We start from the raw sequence: 20,481 nt of genomic DNA on the forward strand, positions 1-20,481 counted from the left end.
TCAATCATATACAAATTTCATATTTGTAGTATTTGAGCATGTTCTGATATTTAAAATATAAAGCTGATATTCGCACTGGACTACATATGGTACAAAACGTATTTACTATTTACAGTAAAACCCTATTAAGAAGTTTTTCAAGAGACTGGATGCTTAAAACTTCTTAACAGGGAAAACTTCTTAAAAGGGAAAAGTAATTTCCAACGTAAAAATCGATTTTACTCAAATGACATGTGCTGTATTCACACAAAAATACACGTACTATCATTGACATGCTGGAATAACGGAATAACTAATATATTTTTTATCAGTAAATTGAATTATTAAAACTGTATTTAATTTAATAAGCACATTAAAATTAGTATTATCAAAGCACTAGCAAAAAAAAGCAATAACTAACATTTATTGTTTTTAAAAATACTTGGTTAAATTTGTTTGTTTCATCACATTTTTGGACTAATGCATCACAATTTTATACCGGTATTAAATTTAATACAGTAGAATCCCGCTGATGCGACCCCCCTCTGATGCGTCCATTCCGTTTATACGACCGTTTTTTTGAGAAACCGTGAAAAATTCGAGCAGAGAAAGTCGAAAATTTGAGTAAAATCGGCTGAAAAACAAGTCTGTTACACTTTGTTGGGCGCTATGTGTTCACGTTTATCTTGGCGAGAGCTGTACTGTAAGCAGGCAGGCATACAAAAGACGGCTAAAAATAGATACCACCCCTCTAGACTGTCTACGCTGCAGTGTCTAGCCGAGCTCGGCGCGTTCACTATCGTACGAAAAGCCGTCTCAGCTGTCCTCCCCTCCCACACCGCGTGCGGCAAAAGCCAGGTTGTATAGTCCATTTTCGGTAAAATATTTTTATGGGCTTATACGACTGTCCTTCGCCGTTAATAAATACGTTATAAGTTTAAGTTATTATGATACAATTTGTTTATTAGTAGAGCCAAGATTATATGGTTTTATTTTGAACCTGATTTCGTCATTTAAAACCACACATTTCGTCATTATTTCGTCTTTTAAAAAAATATGGGTTTTTAAGCTATTCATGGTACTTACACAATATATTTCACGATTGTGACATAAAAAATAGCAGTTGGGCCTATTGTGTTGTTAAGAATTACATGTAATCAACATTTTAATGTTCTGTTTAAACAATTTCTCTTAAAAAGTACCATCGCTCATCAGGTCATCACAGTTCCAATTTTTTGGCTGACACATTAAAATAAGAAACTGTAGAAAGTTTTGCTATGCACACTTTTACACAAAAATTACGAAAATGCTACCATTGTTAAAAGTTCTGCATTTTCTGGCTTCAGACTTCAAGGTTCATCCCTCCCAGGCATACAAACCATCGTGTCTCTCTCCCCCTCCTCCCGCAACGTCCTTTGGCATGTGAATCTGTCAACATCCTTCCTCCCCTTCTCCAAACTGCGTGCGACGAAAGCCAGGTTTGTATAGTCCATTTCTGGTAAAATGTAAAAATTTTAAGGGCCCCCGCGACAGCCATTTACCGTTAATTGTTTTGATGCAATTTGTTTGTTAGTTACACAACATTATTTCTGCTGGAAAATCACTGAAACTTCAAAATTTCTTTAATGGAATAATTTAGCAGGGCTGTAAAAGTATTTATTTTTACCGCAAATTAACTATATTCGCCCTTCCTGCCGGGCAACATTCTGGGCGCGTGACACATGGCAACTGCAGTCGTGTGCCGCGCACAGCCACGAAAAACCTACGCAATTTCCAAACTACACTAGATATCCGACTGCAGTCTGTTTACGAAAAGCATTTAAGAATTTGTTAATGCCCAGCTGGTTCTTTTGATATCCGATCAAGAGGATTTAGAGGAGATAAAATGGCTAAAAGGCATGTTTTCGAAGTTTTAGGTGTAAAAAACCCATTACAAATTTCTTGAAAGTATCAGAGGGAAATGCATTACACCTTTATCTTTATTTTTCCGCCATATAATGTTAAGGTCACCGCTCAAATTTCACAGTTATCTGACGGGAACGAGATGACTGCGCGCCAGTTCAGAGCCTTGCACTATGAGGTTTTACCGCACTAGAACTACCATTGAGTGTCGCTCTGATCATCCCGCTTCACTAACACACGCTGACCAGACGGCGCCCTAAAGCTGATTAGAGGAAGCACGTAGAAATGCAAGGCAGGAAATTCTTCCAGCTTATCAACCAGGACCCGGGCAAGTCTTGACTATCAAGCTTCTGTTGCTATTAGCATTAATAATCCACACTGTTCACTATTCACGTAATCGTAGAAATAACAGTTTGTATTAGGCGGGCAGATTTAAATAACGTGGTATCCTGTCGCATAGCAAACATTAAATAATCTTTAATGTTTGCTACGTGACAGACGGTAGCCCAGCGCTGGGTTGGGAAGGGAAGGCAGGCGGCGGGCAGGCGAGTGAGTGAGCGGTCGCCCGTCTGCGTGGCGCCGGCGGCCGGCTGGCGAGGCGGGTCAGCATACATTCCATGTTCACACGCTTCCGTCGGGGGTTTTCTTTTTGTTGCGTTAATAGTAATCATATTTAAAAGTATATTATTTTTATGACCAAATACACACGGATAATACTAGAAACATTTAATACAAACGTAAACCAATCTTTTTGTTCTGGTTGATGGGGGGTCAAAATGGGCAACCCCCGATTTTACGAAGGCAGCAATTTTACGAATGCAATCCGTGGAACCGTGAGCATACGTAAAATCGGGGTTCTAGTGTATGTAGTTTTCGCTTCATGACTTTTCACATTAAAATATAAGAGACTTGTATTGTGTAGGCCTAATTTCGGTGTTATTTAGCAGTTTTTCTTAAAAATCGCTTTTTTCGCATTTTCCATATAAATTCGCGGAAGATTTCGCGATTCACCATATAATCGTGGCCCTATTTATTAGTCACACAGCAGTTTCTGCTGAAAAATCACTAATACCTCGAATTTTATTGAATAGAAAAATTTAGCAGGGCCGTAAATATATTTATTTTACTGCATAGTTACTTTTCCATTTGCATTCGAACGTGTTTTTTCTTCTTTTTTTTTACGCTGTGAAGGGTCGTGGAAAAGATAATTGCTTGAGCTGTCAAAATAAACATCGCTGACGGCAAGGGCGGGAGCGCATCCTGTCGGCCTGTCGCTGTGATTATCTACTCCAAAAACATGTCACAGCGATTTTTCATGTATTTGTATTTGAGGGGGGGGGGGGGGGGGGGGGGAATTGGCCCGAATTCTCTATTGCGACCATTCCGTTTATAAGTCCGTTTTTCCGGAAACCGTGAGGGTTCGCATCACTGGGATTCTACTGTAATTACATACAATAAAAAAAGAATCATCAAAACACTGGCAAGAAAAAACAATATTTACTGTTTAAAAAAAATACTTTGGTCAATTTCGTTTGTTTCAACACATTTTTGGACTGATGCATCACAAAGTTTAAAACTGTATTAAATTTAATAAGCACAATAAAAAAGAATTATCAAAACACTGGCAAAAAACAATACCATATTAGTCCGAATATAAGGCAACCATTTTTACATAAACGAGAGATGCGAAAATTGGAAATCGCCTTATTTTCGCACCCAAGGCGTCGGTACCGGAAACATTAGTTCCAAGCTGAAAGCTACATTAGAAACATTGTTAAAAAAAAAGTTCACGATTTTTTATATTAACTAAAACTTCGTTAACTCACACGGGGAAAATGATAAATCCACCCAATATTGCAGTAATTCACAATAGTTTAAAGTTGAAAATTAAAATATTTGTTCTTGACTAAAAATGTGAATGTTGAATCATCTCAAAATGGCAACCTTTTATTACACAATTCATATTTGTACTTTGTGCACAATCGCGTGTTAACATTTGCGGTAATTTATTTTCAGATTTTTAACGGAAATATTTGTACTAAAATATCACAGCTATTTTCAGAACGATTGTTTACGTCTACAAACAGAAAATGTTAAGAACATTTCGGATGTAAATTTTGGAAATTCACGGCTGGCAACTATCTTTCCACAATATTTCTTTGTTGTAAAACAAACATTGCCGAACACGCACGAAGACGCCATATTTACAGGAATTTGGTACGGTGCTTCAAAAGCTATTTTAATAATTTCACAGTACTCCACCCTTTATTTATGTAAAATCCTTTCAAACAACATAATTATCATAGATTATTCTTTAAAATTTATAGGACAGAGAGAGATTGTCAGAGAGTAATATGGACAAATATTCGCGGTAACGTCACCAAAGTTATTCATGGCCGTATGCTTCACCATGGCAGTTAGCCACTTGTTTTGTTCCGGCAAGCTGCATTCTTTGTTTGCTTTGTTACGTTTAACACACTACTAAATAGTAATACGTAGCTTAAGTGAAACGGAAAGTTAAATGTGGTATACGTAAATGCAAAAAGGATTTATCATCACAAAATGTATGTCTAATGAATTTTCACATTAATTTCTACCAAAATTATTTTTACATTTGTTTGGCCTCCTGAAACTGCAAGTCGCCTTATATTTGGGCCAATACGGTATTTAAATTTTTAAAATTAACCTTAAAAATTGTTTATAAGCTTAAAGATAAACGTTATTATTTTATTTTTTTCCCACAAATGCTGAACGTTATATGCGGGAAGCATATATAAAGACAAACATTATGAAAGGGAAATATTAACATAGGGGTATATGGAAGTGATCAAGGGAATAATTTTTTAAACTTAATAAACGGGAAAACTTCTTACGCGGGGAACGTCTTAAGCGAGTTTTACTGTGAGGGCTGATCGCGCATTGCCGGTGATTTCGAGATGTTAACTATGGGCGCCACCACGTGGAAGGGCACGTGGACCCGGCGGAGTCTCTCACTCAGGGCGTGACGTAGCCCAAGTGGGGACGAGTTACCAGCCCTTTCTATCCTAGCTACCCAGACCTGGCCCGCTCTAGGCGTCGGGCACGCCACACTCCTAGACTCACTCACCACGTGATTAAATAAGTACTCACTTTATATTTATTCTCCAGATTTAATTTCACTAACACGTCTCTCTACACGCCCGTTACACGTTACACATTACACGGTTAAAAAGCCTGAGGCACGAATCGGTTTAGGTGAAGGCATGGTCCACACACGTGGCCATGCTGCAAAGTATACTTATTACACGGTGATGAAAAAAACTCGACTGAGACAATTAATTAATTAAACAGCCCGCTGGCCGAGAGCTGCCCCGAGGATGACGAGCGAAAGAGATTCAGAAATACTTAACGAGACAGAATTACTTGGTCAGTGCAGAACAAAGGTTGAAGTCCCCGGGGTGCTGGCGCGTCTGCTCTCGGTCAGTGATGAAGATCGACTGGGCTGAGCTCATCGCTCGCAGGTGGCAACATGGCGCCCTTCGCGCCAACACAATTACCGTTACTGTATTCTACGACTCCGTGCCCCGGCGAAAGTTGAGTAAATTACAGATAAACATTAAAAATATATAAAAATTACTGACAATGGAAAGTTTGTTACTATTTACTTATTTAATGATAATTCATATAAAAGCATTCCTATCCTCGTCCAAGTCCGTGCCTGTTCGGGTCCGCCCGGGCAACGTCTATAGTTATTTAAGGTAACCTATTTAAATTACAGAAAACACAAGTAAATTGCACAACACTGGGGCAAAGACGAATGAAAACAAAAAGGGTTTACAAATAATATTAAAACGTAGCAAATTAGGGGTGCGGCGCACTGCAGCTAAGCGCCCTCTTGCCGGGCTAGACACACACGCACACACGCACGCACGAGCGGGAGGTTTGAACTGAAACGGTGGTTGGGCGGTGTCATATCGGGCTCAAAGGGGCCGCAGGCCCGGACGACGTCAATTGTATTAGGTAATAGCATTTCCCATCATGGCATTTTTGAATTGTGTGATTCAAAAGACATGAAGAACAATAACATGTACTTTTTTTTTTGTTTCAGGGAATGGACAAGTTCAACGAGCGCATGATATTTGATCTCCTAGTAGCAACCACTAGCTTACCAAACTCGCCACAGTATTTTCTATTGACACCAAAGGTAAACAATTTTTTTTTACCTTTACTGTAAAATTTATGGATGAATTTAACTGTTTGAAATTTTGAAATTGACTTGAGAGCTTAAACAAAATATATGTATGTAATCTTATATTATTTCTATAAAATTACATACAATTTTCTCAGCAGAACAAAATTTTAACAAAATGAAAAATAATTTTTTCATTCATACTTAATGCTTTTTTGAATTATTTTAACACAATTTGGGACTATTTAAGTCAACTTAAAACTAATTTTCTTATCCGATGCAACATAAATTTCATTAATGTAGTTCTAATTTTTTTTTTGTTTTTCACTTAATAATAATTAAAAGTATAAATCTGCAACTTGGTATTATATGCTGTTACTAACTCTTGTGTAGCAAAAACATTTCAAGCTTTAATTGATAAATATACATATTAAGTTAATTATTTATTTAGGTGGCATTTTTAAATATGTTTTTAATGTGAGTTTGTGATGAATTTTGTGTAATATATTTTTTAAATACCGGTAGTCAGATTTTTATCACGCTTCAAATTAGTTTATCATTTTCATACAAACCAAATGAATGTTCTTTAGACACACATTAATATTCACTCAACTCATTTGAAATCATTCACATTCAATAAATTAATTAGTTATCAAAATAAAAAAAATAAATGTTTAAATTTTTTTCATGTTTGGTGGTAGACTTGTTTACCAGAATATTTTTGATTTGTTGCTTGTTATAGCTGCCGAGAGAAAAATTATACATATGCTTTTCTTTGTGTGAATGTAATAATTGTACTATTTTTTGTCCTGCAGCTGTTGAGTGGTCTACAGTACTCGCCCACAACTGTGGTGTCCTGCGTTTTCAACGGTAGTTGGATCGCTCCCTGTCTCGTGACCAGAGACCACGGCAAGCATTCGAAAAAGAGGCCCCGGCTCACGTAAAGAGCACCCATGATTTGTGGGAGCGCGAAAGGCGGCACACGATCGCATAGCTCTTGACGATTCTCCAGATATGGTGCTCTTGTGGCTGTAAAATTATTTTATCAACTCGTGTTTTGAATACTGTTTATATTTTGTACCTGTGTAAATAATATACATATATACATTTTATATTTTTTGTATTTTACAAAACTCCTTAGTATACTTTGTGTTAAAAAACCAAGTAAAAAAACTTACTAGTTTTATAAAATAAAGTTAAGAGTTTTAGTGTATTTTAAACTTGCAGGTGATTCAAAAATTTTTCATTATTCTGGTAACTTATCATGATGTGATTATTTTAGTGATATGACAGTTGCTTTTAGGACAGTTCAAGAAATAAAGAAATTGATAGGACCCGAGAAGATGATACTAAAAATTAGATGTTTGATTCAAAGAAATGTAGATTGGAAATGGTATCACTGTTTTCATACAGTCAAAAATTATATGTAGTTAAATTTGTTTTAAAATTATTTTTCGGAGTACAGTAGAGTCCTGCTAATCCGGATCCCGCTCATCCGAACGTAGGTTAATCTGGATAGGTTTTAATAAATAAAGAGCAGGATTTTTGTTTTTGTTGTGTTAATCCTGTATCAGTTCGTAGGTTAAAAACTTTGGTATCAGTAAGCAGTATATTAAATTAAAATCAAGCTGTAAAAAAAGTTGTATTTATGAAGAAAAAAAATTTGGATTTTAATAGTTTTATCCATCCAAAAATTATATCATGTGCATTTTAAGGCAAATTCTGTTCAATCCGGACTTCTAGTGATCCGGACAAGGTTCGGTCCCATCTTGTCTGGATTAGTGGGACTCTTCTGTATTATTTTTTTTAATGACTGTTAATCGTACTTCTTATTAGTATGTATGTATGTATAGTACCCATTTGTTTGTACATGATTTTTATGAATTATGAACTATGATAGTGTTGTACCTGTGGTATGAATATTGAACTGTTTTCTTGTTTAAATAGATTCGAGCATAAATTTTGAATCACTTGGCATTTAGTTTGAATTAGTTAAAATAAATTAAATCACTTTGTTGAAGAGAGTTAAGAAAATATTCATACGTTTGTAAACAAAAATTTTCTTATGTAGTTTTATTTTCACGTACTTAATGTATGTATTATATCATAAAGTTATGATTTAGATTTTCATACCCAAGAGCAAAAGAAGCTTTGATATATTTAATTCATTTATCAAATGTTGATTCTGCAAGCCTGCATCACAGAAATACCCATCAACTTCCCATTATATTCAAGTAATTAAGGAATTGGTTATTTATAATGAATACAGTAAAACCTCTGAACTATTTAAATATAAGGTGTGAAAAATTTTATGTAATATATTTTCTTAATGAGACTACATATATAATATCTTTCCAAATCATCAAAATGTAAATTAAAAACATTAATCTAAGTTATGCACATTACACACGTATATGTAAACTAAAAATATGCATCATATTGTGTCTAACGGTTTACTCAAAAATATTTAGAAATGTTTGGTTTGTTTGTGTTTTGGATATGCTGGGTAAGTTATCAGTTTATCATAAGGAAGCTTTGCTGTATTCAGGTCGCACATGTAACACGTGAAAAAAAATTGTATATGGTAACTTGTAATTTTTCTTTGAAAAAAAAAATCTATTATGTGCTGCAGTTTGTCAGAAAATTAAATGATTTAAGAAACTGTACCATACACTTAGTAATGTTTTTAATTGTGTTTGATAGAATAAATAATATTACAAACTGAACTGAACAATTTTTTTTTTTTTTTTGTTTTGTGCTGTATGGTTTTAACATTTTATATTTTAAGATAAGTCTTGGAAACCTTTCAGTTTGTGTATTAGATTGGATTGGTTTTAAACAAATAATTTTTATATCACAGAATATCCCTAATACTGACTATAAGATAAATAATATTTATTACTAATTGGACTGTTGTATCCAAATATCATAGAACATTTACAAAAGTTTTGAGTCTGAGATTCACTATAGATATTCAACTTATAATAGTTGTGACTAATGATAGGTTGATTTCATTATTTTAGATTATAATTCTGTTTACAACATGTTTTTTGATTGTTAAAATTTTTAACTTAATTCACAGTAGCTGAACATAATAATACACTAGAAATTTATGTAAAGCTCAAGATCCTGGGATTAAAAATCATTCAGAAATGTAAAAGTGTAGTAAATTCTGGAGTTATGTGATGAAGAATATAAACCTAAAAGAATTAGCTGACGTGTGGAATGACAAAAGATGTACAAAAATTTAAAAATTAATTTTGCATTGTAACTATGCCATTCTTTATTGATTCTTGCAGAGCTTGAAGACCTGAAGATCAAATGTAGGACCTTCTTAGTAACTCTTTGCACAGAAATAAAGAAGAGAGATGATTTTTCAAGTGAAATCAAGGCTTTCATGTTGGTTTACTGCCCAAAAAATTATTTTGTCACAAAACACAAGAGAGAACACCCTTTCCCTACTACTACTGGCATTAAAACTACCGCGAATTGTTTCAGATAAACTTCAAGACCTGGATGATGAGTGGCGTCTCCTTCCTTTGCATTCACTACCCAACGAGATTTCATCATGCTCAGATATGGACAAGTTTTTGAACAAGGTATAATATTATCACGTTATTGTAAATTTTGTTTACTTTAGACGGATTGATCCCCGCCATCTTGAAGTATTGTATTTTTGGCAACAAATATAGAAGCAAGATTTTTGTTTAACAGTTTGGGGCTTGACATATGAGAGGGTATATCTTAGTTAATTTTATAACATGGAGTCAGTGTTGTTTTTGCTGTTACTAATATCTCTGTGGTTGCCTCTACAAAAAAATTTCTTCCTACTGTTATAAATCAATAAACATAAACTATAGCCAAATTTTGGTAAGTTTTGAAAGCTTGGAAAGATATAATTTATGCCTTATGTATAAAACTTAGATCATACTCCGAAATTGAAGTTAAATGAAAGATGGGTCAGTCCAAGATGGGGGTCACCTTTCTGTTTGCATTTTAAATACAAATTGTAAAACATTTTTGTTCTTTTTTTCAAGTGCGAAAACACAAAAACAGTGCCGGGGAGTGTGTTTTTATACTTCCCAAATTTGCGCTAAATGCAGTCTCGATCCCTTACTCCAATGCTGACTGTGAACTGAAACATGGCAAGACTGAGAGTCGCGATGACAGTGGCTGTAATGTTGTCACCTTGCCTTTTTTTTTCCAGGCCCTAAACCAGTTCTTGGAGAGTCCCGTGCGCAGGCTGTACACTTTCCAAAGAGTACGGAGCAGAAGATGCAGCACAAACCTCGAAACTCCAATATATGTACGTACAATTTTTGTTCGCCATATGCTTTGAGAACCACCTACAGACCAGTAACCATCAAATCACTTTGTGCTCAAACTATGTGAAAATTGGCAGTAAATATAGACTGCTTGGAAACACAGATCCTGCTTCTTCTGGGTTTGAGGCTATAATTGGGTGGAAATACATTGTTGCAGACCATTAAGAATTACAATAATACTTCTAAATAGGGATGTGCGAGTACCCGATATTTTTGGGTACGGTTCGAATCCACAATTACCGGAACCCAGAATCGTTGTACGTACATGGATTCGAACAGTATTACAAATACAGTAGAACCTCGATGATACGTTCCCGTTTCATACATTTTCCCGTGTCATACGCCGATTAATTTTGGTCCCGCCGAAAGTACTATATTTACAATGGTTTACTTTCCCGGAACATACACTTATAAAATCATTAATTTCCCGTTTCATACGTTTTTCCGAAGCGGAAAAGTCCTAAAATTCACAAATTTATTTTTATATTCCGCCTTATAAACTCCGTTTTAATGATTTCTTTTTAAAAAACGTTCATTGTTTACCTTTGCAAACGTAAGAAAATAACTTTATCGCACCATAGATATGGATAGTATCAGGAAGACTGTGCACTTCGCTAGTAGCATCTATGGCCAGTATTAAGCGAGACTATGGCGCAAACTAGCAATGATGAAAATGGTGCAAGTGCTTGACCAAGGAACGGATCTCATATTTTGTGCATACATTAATCTTTGAACTGAATATACCCGTTTATTATTGTTTTCTTACGATCGGATTGCTTTGTATTTTACGTTTCTCAAGTTAAAATTTTATTGAAAATTGTTTTGTTGCATAAAGTTGTTTGTAAAATGAAACAAACAAGCAAAAATTTGTGATTTTTTTTTTACAGTAGCCTAATTTTTTTAATTTCTAATTTAGGCTTGGTAACTTTTCCCCCCCTCCAAGAAAGGACTTCATAACATTTTGTTAGGCCACTGTTTCTCATGTCAGCTCTACTTGATTATGGACTGTATTTTACATTTCTGGTGGTTTTATTTTATGTATATATAATGATGAATTCATATCTTTCATTAATATAATGCAATTATTTACACATATGTATTTATGTTTAATCTGACATTGTGCTGGTATGCTAGATTGGAAAAAAATTTTATTATTGCCATTCCCTTTTCATACACTTTCCCGCATCATACACCATTTTTGTGCCCTCCGTTGAAAAGTGTATGACAGGGGTTCTACTGTATTCACAAAAGTTATAAATTAATTTAATACTGCTCAAAAATACTAGCAGTGAAAAATAAAATTAGGCCACTATTACGTAAGTTTTTATAATATGATGTATCAAAGAAAGATATGTAAATTAAATAAATAACACAGTGACATTAAAAGAATCTCGAGATTTCGAGAGCTTGAACTATAATTACGAATTTCGTCATATAGCAAACTATAAACTAAAAACAATTACGTACCAACAAGAAAAAACGTCTTGGCTATTTATTGGAGAAAAGGTGGTTTTGTTTGCTGAAATGTTTATAAAACTGAGATTTCCCTGTGGCGTGCAGTTTATTACGATTGAGTTGGAGAATCGAATATGTTTTGGTTTTCATATTTTAAAGTGTTAATTATTAATTAAGTTTACATAATTATAAACATTTCAATCTCAGTGTAATAATTAATTGCCAGTAGTTACAGTTAGAAAAAAGAGAACACACATTTTTAAATTAATCAGTTATTTTTAATTATTCTGTGCTTAATATTCGGAATCGGATTCATATCTCAAATATTGCCAGGGATTCAAATCGGATTCGAACCGAACTGAAAATCAAGGATTCGCACATCCCTACTTCTAAAATAATTTCTCAGTGGCCTTACGTAGCTAAGTTGCTATTATTTAACATCTGTCTTAGCTTTTTTTTTATTTCTTATTTTAAATCCTTGAAAGGGTATGCGTACCTTCTACAGGCTTTGCCCCTGCTTCAAGTGAAGGTCTGAGAAATCTCCCAGCTTAAACAACACCCCTAGCACATATACAGCCTAACTAAAAAATTCTGGCAAATAACTTTAATAATAATAAAAAAATAAAAAACCTGTTTACTGCGCATCTGCTTCACATTTCTACAGCTGGTGGTCATGGGTGGCAATCTGTGTTCATAGGCGGATGAAATTATAACCTCAAAATTGTTTGATTATTTTAAAAGTTTTTATTTTAAAAGGTTTTTAAATTGTTTATTTGCTAAGCTGCTTCCGGTTTATTTGTTTTAACTTGCCTCTGAACTAGGGGTGTGCGGGGACGCTTCGGGAAAATAGGCTTCCCGAAATGCCGGGCGGGAATTTTATTACTCCCGAATTTTTCGGGAAATTGTTTAAAAATTTACAAATGTTTACTAATCATGTGAAAATGTTTTCTGTCAATTCAAACTGTTTTTACAACAATATTTGTTATGAATTCGTACATTTTTGAAGGGTTTCCGTACTATTTAAACGCAAAGCATCTTTTAAACGTATGCCGATCGTAACGACAGCTGTGGTGTGCAGTGAATTATGATAATCGTTTACACATATCTAATTGGAATATAAAAAACGTACATGGAGTACCTTAAATATTGTATGCGTTCATAATTATATTTCTCCAAGGGTACAAATTTTCAAGATACGTGAATAGTCAGTTATTGCCGTCACCATCGAATACTTAACCTAAAACCACTGTGGGTCCTTAGACACAAAAAAACACATGTGCAATCCAACCTTTTCGCCAAAGATATAAGAAATACTATACTTGTGTTACATAACGAAGCGTAACCGTTCTCATTACTTGATAGCAGTGGCGATGTAGAGAACTGTATTGGCACTTTGAAAAATATGAAATCACGTAGTTTTACACCACTGCTCACAAGTATCTAAACATCTATGATTTTGCTTTGGGAGAAAAAAAAATAGATGTTTAGTTTGGCGGGCTTTGTCGGCTGACGTTATGTTATTAAGGCTTGTGCAAAGTATCTGTACCTATTTTAGATGCCGTTGTATATTAAAACAAACTAGCAGCCTACAAATAATGGAGTTCGCAACCGATCAGCCTGTTACGTGTAAACCTAAAGGTGTTTGGAAGTATTTTGAACGTCTGACAGACAGTAAATCCCTGGCAAAGTGTGTCTCATGTGGAAAATTTTTGAGATGCGAGCATGGTAGCACGTCTGGATTGCTAAGACATCTCAATAAACATCCCTCTATAAAAAAAGAATTTGAGGATGCTAAAAAATATTAAGTCGCCGCTGAAAAAAGGGCAAGTGAAGCAGACAAAAGAAATAGCAGCAAAAACAACTAACTTTGCAAGAAACATTTAAATGGCCATCTTCTCATATTATAATTAATTTTTTTTTTTTTTTAATTTTTCCTGATACTATCCCGTTTCCCGCGGGAATAATTTATTTTTCCCGAAAATTTCCCGCAGTACAAAAACCTATTCCCGCACACCGCTACTCTGAACACATTTTAAGCTCGGTATTTGAAACAAAAATTGTCTGAGAAACAAAAGTAAATAATAATGCACGTTTTATCATTTATGCTTCCAAGTTCTTAGTGCACTTAATTGGCAAACTGGTAAATGTTTAAAAAGATAAATTTTCTCAAAAATTGTTGGCAGCATCCCAGTAGAAAAAATTGTAGCTGTTATGCTATATTTTGTTAGTAAACCATATGGGTTGTTATTGCTTGTTTTTCAGTCAACTTATTTATCACAGCGGAAGGTCTATAATCTGGTATGTTTGGGAAAACGTCAAAGTTGATTGAAGATGTTCGATAATCCAGAAAAATCGCTATAGTTTTAATTTGAAAACCATGTGTGAAAATGTAAACTGTAACCAGCTAGAAAACAGGAAGCATTGTACTGAAATTAAAACTGACAGTAACTATAAACTATGAGAGAACGCGAACAAAAAACACCGGCCAAGGTAAACAGCCGTATGATAAAATACTACAAGCCATTAAATGCCAGATGAAATACCTCCTGTTACCTACCTTGTAATATTAAATTGACTTTCAATTGGAAATATACATGAATAGGAGTTTGTAACTATTTTCCTTCAACTGAATTGCTTTATGACTGATTTGAACTAAAACTATGTTGGTCCTGGGGGTAATGAGGTTGATTTAAGTTCACATTATTATTAGAGCCAAGATTTTATGGTGTTATGAAAAAGGACTTTTCGTCATTAAGAATTGTGGATTTCGTCTTTATCGTCATAAAAAATTAAAACACATGTAATAACATGTACACACCTAGCAGAGCTGCCTTGATCAAATGCTTCAATAATTTGTGGTTAGAGACTTAAAATATGCACATTAAACAATACTATGTTGAGAGTACATACAAAATTAACAACTAAAATATTCAGTATTCTTATGCAGGTAAGTACTGTTCCTGAGTTCAGGAGAGAGTCTAAATTAATTAAAATAGAAACTACAGTTAAACTTTTGTTCTATAAATGCAATATAATTAAGCTCAGGAAAAAGCCACCATTGTCAGCAGTTCAGCATTCTCTGGTTTTAGAGATCTTCTTCTGTCACTTACAACTACAGAATACTTAGAAAAAGATCTTTCTGAGTCCACATTCGTTACAGGTATCCATATTAACTTTAAAGCAGCAGCTGCAAATTCAGGATAATCCGCTTTCATTTTACATAGTATGTCCACCATGTCTATGTAGTTCACATGCGGTTTCTTCTGCTCTTGGGAAACCAGGTTTTGGAGTGTTATGTAGCCTGTTGCTACAGAGGTCTTCTGCACCTTGCAAAGGAAAGGTAGGTTCCCAATATGTTTCTGGAATTCTTTTTCCTCCACACGAATGTTTCCTACATTTTGAGGATTCATTAGAGCGCTGATTCCCAGAAATAGTTGACGAGATGGATCAGTGTTCACCAGATCAATCAGTTTTATAAGACTGAGTTTAGCTGTGTTCTTGAACTGCTCTTTAAGGGCTGCAGAGTTGAGAGTTTTCATTTCAGCCAAAATGTCCTCAACATTTTCAGGAAATATTTCCTTAGCCAAGACATCAAGAGTAGTTTGCAGTTTACTCAATTTTGTGCACAACTGATGAGCAGTAGGATACTTTAGTTCCTTCAAGAAAATTAATTAGCTCTAAAAAGGTGCTACAGTTTTGAGCCACAAATGTAAGAGTGGCCTCAAGACATTGTAACTCTTCCTTCTGGAGTCCCTTGATATATTTAACACCAGAGTTATCTTCGCTAAGCTGCTCAAAGAATTCCACAATGTCGTGCAGATGGAGTGCAAGGTATGATACAGATTCAAACCATGTGTTCCAACGTGTAACAACTGGCATGGGGAATAACTTGACCAGAGCCTTGTTTTCTCCATGTTTCTGGAGAAGAAATTGAAGGTATGCATGCCTCCTCTTTCTGGTGTTAAGAAAGGCCATCTTTACCTTACAAACGAAGAGGTTCAGTTCTTCCAAGTTGTTTTGCCAGATCTGCCCAACAATGTTTACTTTATGGGCCCAACATTGTATGTGGTACATGTGGTCACCAAATACACCTTCAAGGGTGCCAGCAGATTTTGTCATGTACCTGGCACTATCTGTAACATACGCAATTATGTTTTCTTCCTTGACTTCATATTTGGAGCATACATCAATCACTGCCCGAGAACAACAAACAGCATTTGCTGCATCAAGGACACAAGAAGCCCCTAAGATAACATCTTGTTCAGCACCTGGTTTCAGAATTTTAAACAAGATGTTGAAAACACAATCATTACTCTTGTCAGTGGTTTCATCTGCGAGTATGAACACATCTTGCCCCAAGAGCTGCTGCTTGATTTCCACTTCTTTTTTCTCTCTAAGTAGGGGAATGTACTTTTTCCTCATCCAATCCGCTGTTGGAAGATCACCAGCACCACTTACATGCTTCTGCATCCATGCAGTCAGCTTGCTGTTGTCAAGTTTCTCAAGAGGAATACCTGCAGCTACAAAGGCTTCAACAGTTTCGAGAACAAAATCTTCCTTTTGTTTTTTTGCGCATATTTGCGCCACTCCTGCTTCTGGGATAGAAAGCTGTCGTTTCAAAGTGCATGGGGATCGTTTAGCTTTTACATGTTTGTCGCTAATTATGTGCTTGTTTACCGTGTCCTTACGTTCATGCTCCAAACGGCAATTACAATATTTACAGAAAAGTATTTTTCCGTCACTGACATATAATCCCTCATTCTTAAACTCGTCAGCACGTGATGCCGCAGTAGCTTTATTTTTCGGCATGATTAAGAAATTTAGCTTTCATTTATGCACGTCATTTGTAAACAAAGCCCGGAGGTACCAAAAACTAGTATTTACTGAAGTTGCAGCGAAAAAATAAACCGCGCGAAGCCTACTTTTTACAGGCGAGAGAGACATATACTCAACCCGAAGTAAAAGGTTAGGTTATGTCTGGTCAGTGAAATAAATGTTTTTATTTATTTTCCGGGAGGGTTGGGTAGGTAAGCGTTATTTAAAATATTTAATGACCGTAAAATAAATAAATCCTTGCAATATGTTGCTTTTTCATTAGCGATCGGAAAACTTCGATTATGTTACGATTTTGGCTCTCTCGCCTGTAAAGTGTGAAATGAAAATGAAGGCTTCACGGTAAACTGCTTATTCAACAAGCACACAAAATTGCGTTACAGTGAAATTTCATTAAATATCAAGTGATCATTAAATATCAATGTTCGCTTTTATTTTATTTTCATACGTATTTATTTAATGAATGCAGTTTTTGTTCACGTGTATTTTTCAAAGGATACAGCAAACAAGGCGCTGAGATTTTTCACGTTGTTGTGTTTGTTAACTTGTTAATTTTAGTTTACGATCGTCAGTTGTTAATATTGCGTGATCTCTAGTGGCTAGATGCGTTTAAAAACCCTAACCTAACTCCGATAATGATCTTTTTTTTGTTCGTGAAATAGTCAATTTTTGTGATATCTTGTAATTTTTTAAGATGAATAATTAACGCATTAAATAACCACCACACTGCAGCTGGATGACGACCATTTCTTCTACAAACAGATACGGAATTTTTGTCAATCAACCAATAGTCGGTAGTTAACGATTTAAATCAATATTGATGTGTTTATTTGTGGTTAGAAAACATTTAACATTTTTCGCGTTTTGGGATGAATTTCGCGTGAAAATTCGCGATTTCGCATAAAACCATATAATCTTGGCTCTAATTATTATCTTTCGTGTACACAATTAAAAAAGTCAATTTTATGACCAAACAGAACAAGACAATGATGTACTGTTTATTTTCCAGATCATCAAAATAACATTTCGTCACATTTTGTTTACAATTTTGGTAAATAATTGGAACTAGTTCTACAACCATGTAACTGTACCCATTTTAGGGAGATAACAATATTTTGTATGGTTTTTTTTTACATAAATATCAAAATTCTTGCACAATTATTTCACCAAACACCAAAATTGTGACAATCATACATTTTCATTCTAAACAGACATAACTGCCATTTGTAATTTGCCACTCATACTTACTAAATATAGTCACAATTTGTATTCAATGATCAATTAGCTTTCAGTGTAATTGAAAACACTGATATAACAATAGGATTGAAGCTATAACTGTTGGAAGCTTTATGTTATATGGAATTGAGCCATTGTAAAAAATAATTTTCGTGCAATGCCCTTTATCAGAAAACTTACAAATCATTATTGTGTTAGTATACCTAAAGCAATTAATGGTAAACCAAGTGTGTTTAGTCATTAATCACACACAAGGTGCATTATATCTTTGATAGCATCCAACAGATAATTTTACAAAATTAAAATTTATAAAAATTTTTTTATGACTAACCTGATAATACTAGGAAATTATAAATACATGTTTTCTATTAAGTTAATTTCCGTAATATTTTAGAATAACGTCAAGACATTAAAATCTTATTGTAGGTAAGAAAACGGTCATAAATAATTCAGACGAATTATACATACCTATTTGGTTTTCGAAAAAGATTGTATCTTTGAATAAAAACTTAAATAGATATTGCAATGGTAAGATGATAATTATAAAAAAACTGGTAGTTGTGATGTTGAAAAATTGTGTATTCGAACTTTTCATATTAACCACAAAATTTTCTGCCAAAAATCTCCAAACACAACAATTTCATTGCATCACATTAAGACACAATGTAAAATGGTCTTTACACATGTTATAATTAACACTAGTTCAAAAGAAGCTGAGATCACTCGAATGTAAGTTTACAGTTAAAAGTTTTCAATTCACTTAAGTTCCGCTAAGGTTCATTATAAAAATTTATCCGCGACTGTATGCAACAAGAAGCCCAATTCGAATACATAACAATATCACAGAAAATGGCTTCACGCGACCTCTCTTCACAAGCCATGTCACGAGGCACGTTCACCCGATAACACTGCATGCTCACGGTCACGTAGGCTTCTTCAAGGGGACAGAAGAGATGGTATCATTCAGAGCGCCTGAATATCCTCTGCACCTCCGCTTGCTCCTCTAGAACTGTCCACGGTCGTGTGCGGCGAAGACAGCAGCTTGCACTCACGATGAACAGACATCGGCAAGGAAATGTTTCCACTTTATTGATTACAGATTTGAGCAGTATTATTTCTGAGAACGACCGTGGTACCTTCAATCCAAGGTAAACATTAAATTAGAAGAGGTTAACAAATGAAACAGAATGTGTGTGTTTTGGTCCAAAATATAAAACCGAAGAACTAGTTGTGAGTTTCGTAACATGCATGCATAACATTCCGTGTTTTATGTGATGTTTCAGGCTGCATTACTTATGACGTACCAAGCTCTGCTCGGCTATGCTATGCTCTGCTCTGCTCTGCTCTGCTCTGCAAATCAAGTTGAGGAAAGAAGTGAAGTTAGTGTGTGGTGAGTCTGAGGCGCATGGTTTGGTACTGTGCTGGTGGATTCAACATAGTCAACTTGAAACGTGGACTTGCCAAGGATACACTAGTGTCGTGAGGACGTGCCTACGGCGTCACGCGGTCTGCACAGCACGTGGCTACCAAGGCTCTGGCACTCTCCGCTGTGCCCGATGGCGAGGCGTGTTGCGAGGGCATCCGACGCCCGACGGAGCAGAGGCTGCCTTTACTGGACGATGATGTGCGGTGCGGACAGCAGCACGGCCACCGTGGCGATCACGGTGAACATGGTGAAGACGATGAGGCAGAACCGGTCGACGACCATGGCGGCGAACTTCCAGTCGCTGATGAGCTCTGCCTCCTCGTCCTCCTTGCGCATGCGCCCCGTGATGAACTGGAGCTCGCGCAGGATGGCCTGCAGCTCGCGGTGCGCCGACGAGCAGCCCGAGTCGTCGAGCGTCGTCGCGGCGCCGCGCAGGAAGGCGGCGGCGCTGTTGGCGCCCGCGCAGTGCCGGAAGTCATCGTCTATGTCCAGCACGTTGGCCAGCAGGCTCTTGGAGGAGCGCTCCTTCAGCTCCAGCTCCTTCATGCGGTTGCTCATCATGATTGTCTTGCGGGTGATCTTCTTGCCGGGCCGGCTCATGCCCAGGAACCACGGCAGCCACTGGAGGAACACGCTCTTGATCTGCAACACCACCACCGCCATAACTGCTGGCTATTCTACCAAAACAAACAGTTATTCGTAATTTAAAATAACTGAATATTTGCAGAAACTTCACAATATCTTATTGACTTCCGAGTTACATGTTTCATTCCGAACAAAGGTGAACACACTGTAATGAGTCAGACTGTTCACGGTTTTTATTTTATCTTTATTATTGTTTTAAACTAATTTGCATCATTTTGTATTCAAATCGTAATTAATGTAATAATTTTTTTAATGTTAGGAGGACAACCATTTGACAATCATATTACACTACATCGTATCATACCTATTTAGTTTCAGGGTATTCTGAATTATTATTCCTTGGAGTGTTATTCATTGAGCCACAGATTTACACACATTGATGTTTTATTATTATTCTTTTCACCTCCCAACTGCCTTGCCATTGAGGAAGGACTGGTAAATTTTTATAGCTCTTTGGTTGCTGTGAGCAACCAAATCAACAGAATAGTTCTGGAAGAAAGGAATAGAGAGAG

The 20,481-nt window shown here is 35.7% G+C and overlaps 2 protein-coding genes across 2 annotated transcripts in view; one reads left to right on the forward strand and one right to left on the reverse strand.

Annotated features, from left to right (window-relative positions):
• Positions 1-8,775, forward strand: part of LOC134540198 (structural maintenance of chromosomes protein 5) — an 87,174-nt gene extending 78,399 nt beyond the window's left edge. The window contains 2 exon segments of the mRNA XM_063382773.1: positions 5,969-6,064; positions 6,865-8,775. Coding sequence (XP_063238843.1) covers positions 5,969-6,064; positions 6,865-6,993 — 225 coding nt within the window. The 3' untranslated portion in view covers positions 6,994-8,775.
• Positions 8,776-17,623: 8,848 nt separating this feature from the next.
• Positions 17,624-20,481, reverse strand: part of LOC134540199 (neuronal acetylcholine receptor subunit alpha-7-like) — a 134,025-nt gene continuing 131,167 nt past the window's right edge. The window contains exon 12 of the mRNA XM_063382774.1: positions 17,624-19,966. Within this exon, the coding sequence (XP_063238844.1) occupies positions 19,508-19,966 (459 nt within the window). The 3' untranslated portion in view covers positions 17,624-19,507. The remainder of the gene's footprint in view (positions 19,967-20,481) is intronic.

The sequence above is a fragment of the Bacillus rossius genome, chromosome 16 (assembly GCF_032445375.1).
Source record: "Bacillus rossius redtenbacheri isolate Brsri chromosome 16, Brsri_v3, whole genome shotgun sequence".
In the NCBI taxonomy this organism is placed as follows: Eukaryota; Metazoa; Arthropoda; class Insecta; order Phasmatodea; family Bacillidae; genus Bacillus; species Bacillus rossius.